This window comes from Lipotes vexillifer, unplaced genomic scaffold (genome assembly GCF_000442215.2).
Source record: "Lipotes vexillifer unplaced genomic scaffold, Lipotes_vexillifer_v1.1 scaffold785, whole genome shotgun sequence".
Lineage (NCBI taxonomy): Eukaryota > Metazoa > Chordata > Mammalia > Artiodactyla > Lipotidae > Lipotes > Lipotes vexillifer.
In genome coordinates, this window is record NW_006791778.1 from 718322 (window position 1) to 719851 (window position 1530).

General features: G+C 46.6%; 1 protein-coding gene across 1 annotated transcript in view; it reads right to left on the reverse strand.

Annotated features, from left to right (window-relative positions):
* Positions 1–1465, reverse strand: part of PTS (6-pyruvoyltetrahydropterin synthase) — a 9457-nt gene extending 7992 nt beyond the window's left edge. The window contains exon 1 of the mRNA XM_007464633.1: positions 1372–1465. Coding sequence (XP_007464695.1) covers positions 1372–1454 — 83 coding nt within the window. The 5' untranslated portion in view covers positions 1455–1465. The remainder of the gene's footprint in view (positions 1–1371) is intronic.
* Between the last annotated feature and the right edge of the window lie 65 nt (positions 1466–1530).

Consider the following 1530-nt stretch of genomic DNA (forward strand, 5'->3'; position numbering starts at 1 on the left):
CTACACTTATTGTTTGCTCTAGCCTTTGAAAAACTTCACAACTTACTATTCTTTAGCTCATCAAATGGAGAGTCATAAATCAATTTGATTTCCTTACTCAATTTTATGTCAGGAACCAGTGTATGCCCCCTACTTAGACTACTATACCATACAAATTAGCTTAAGTAAATTCAACATCCTTGTTCCACAGCAAGACTTCAACAACTGATCTGCTCAAGGCCCTTCCATTTTTCAATTCAACATTTACTGAGTACCTACTACATACTAGGCATGGGCTGAATGAAGCAAGGGCACATGGTGATTTAAAAAAAAAAAAGACGCTTATCCTCAAGTGGCTTAAAATCTCATGCCCCCTGAAAAATAATTACATAACCTAGTACATCTTCTCTTTAAAATCTTGCTTCATTATCCCTCAACTATTGCCAACTGATAACTTCAATCCATTCAGGGGTATTCAAACCAGGTTAAATTTTAAAATTACAATACTCAGCCATTGTTCCAGGCAGAGATCCATTTTCTTAATGGATTTTTATACATATACCTGTCCAATCAACTGTGCATCTTCAATGAAGCCTTACCACTCTCATATGTTTGAGCTTCCTATTAAATAACCCCTTTCTTTTTGAGACTCTCTTTATTACTTTCCTTTCTCCTGCTCATCTACTTCTTTCATTTAGAGTACTACAGTTCACAAAGCTTTTGCACAAAATTATCTCACTGTATTCTCCACAAAATTGGCCAATTTGTACACTGCAGATAGAAAACTGTGACAGGTCTTGATCACTGCTGCATCCCTGTTACCTAGCACAAGACCTGACAACAAATACCTGTCCAGGGAATAAATGGATAGGTGAATCCTGTTAGGCAGAAATTATTATCCTCATTTTGCAGACGAGGAAACAGATGCTCAGAGAGTGGAGCTTTCTAATGAGTGGCAAAACCCTGCTCAAAATCAACTCTTCAGTGCGATGAAGCAGTATGAGTACTCTGGGCTCAAATCCCAACTGCGCTGCTTGCTCTCAGGAAAGTGAACATCTGGGTTCATTTTCTCTTCGGTATAAAGTGGACAAAACTCGCCTTGCTGTAACTGTATTAGCTATGGGTAGCTAACATGTACTGAGTGTTTACGATGTGCCTGGCACTGCGTAACCTGGGCGAGTCCAACACCTTTAACGTCACATCGATCCCCAGGAGGCTGGTCGACGCCGGTCGCAGCTGTTATGACATCATCAACGAAGCCTGGCGGCCGCAGGAGCACACCGCGCCCCCCGCCCACTCATCAGCTGGCACCCGTGCCCCTCTCGCACCCGGGAACCAGCTCCGGGGCTCGAAGGTGCTGCCCCCACCACTGGTACTGTAGGCACACCCCACCTGTGGAGCCGATGGGTCGCGCTGAAGGACACCACGCGGGACACTCGCGCCCGCCGGCCAGGGCCCGAAGCCGCCGCGCTCATGGTTTTGCAAGCCCGCGTACCCGCCAGCGCCTCCCGCCCTAGGCCCGCCGCCAGGCTAAGGGGGGGGGGGGGGGCC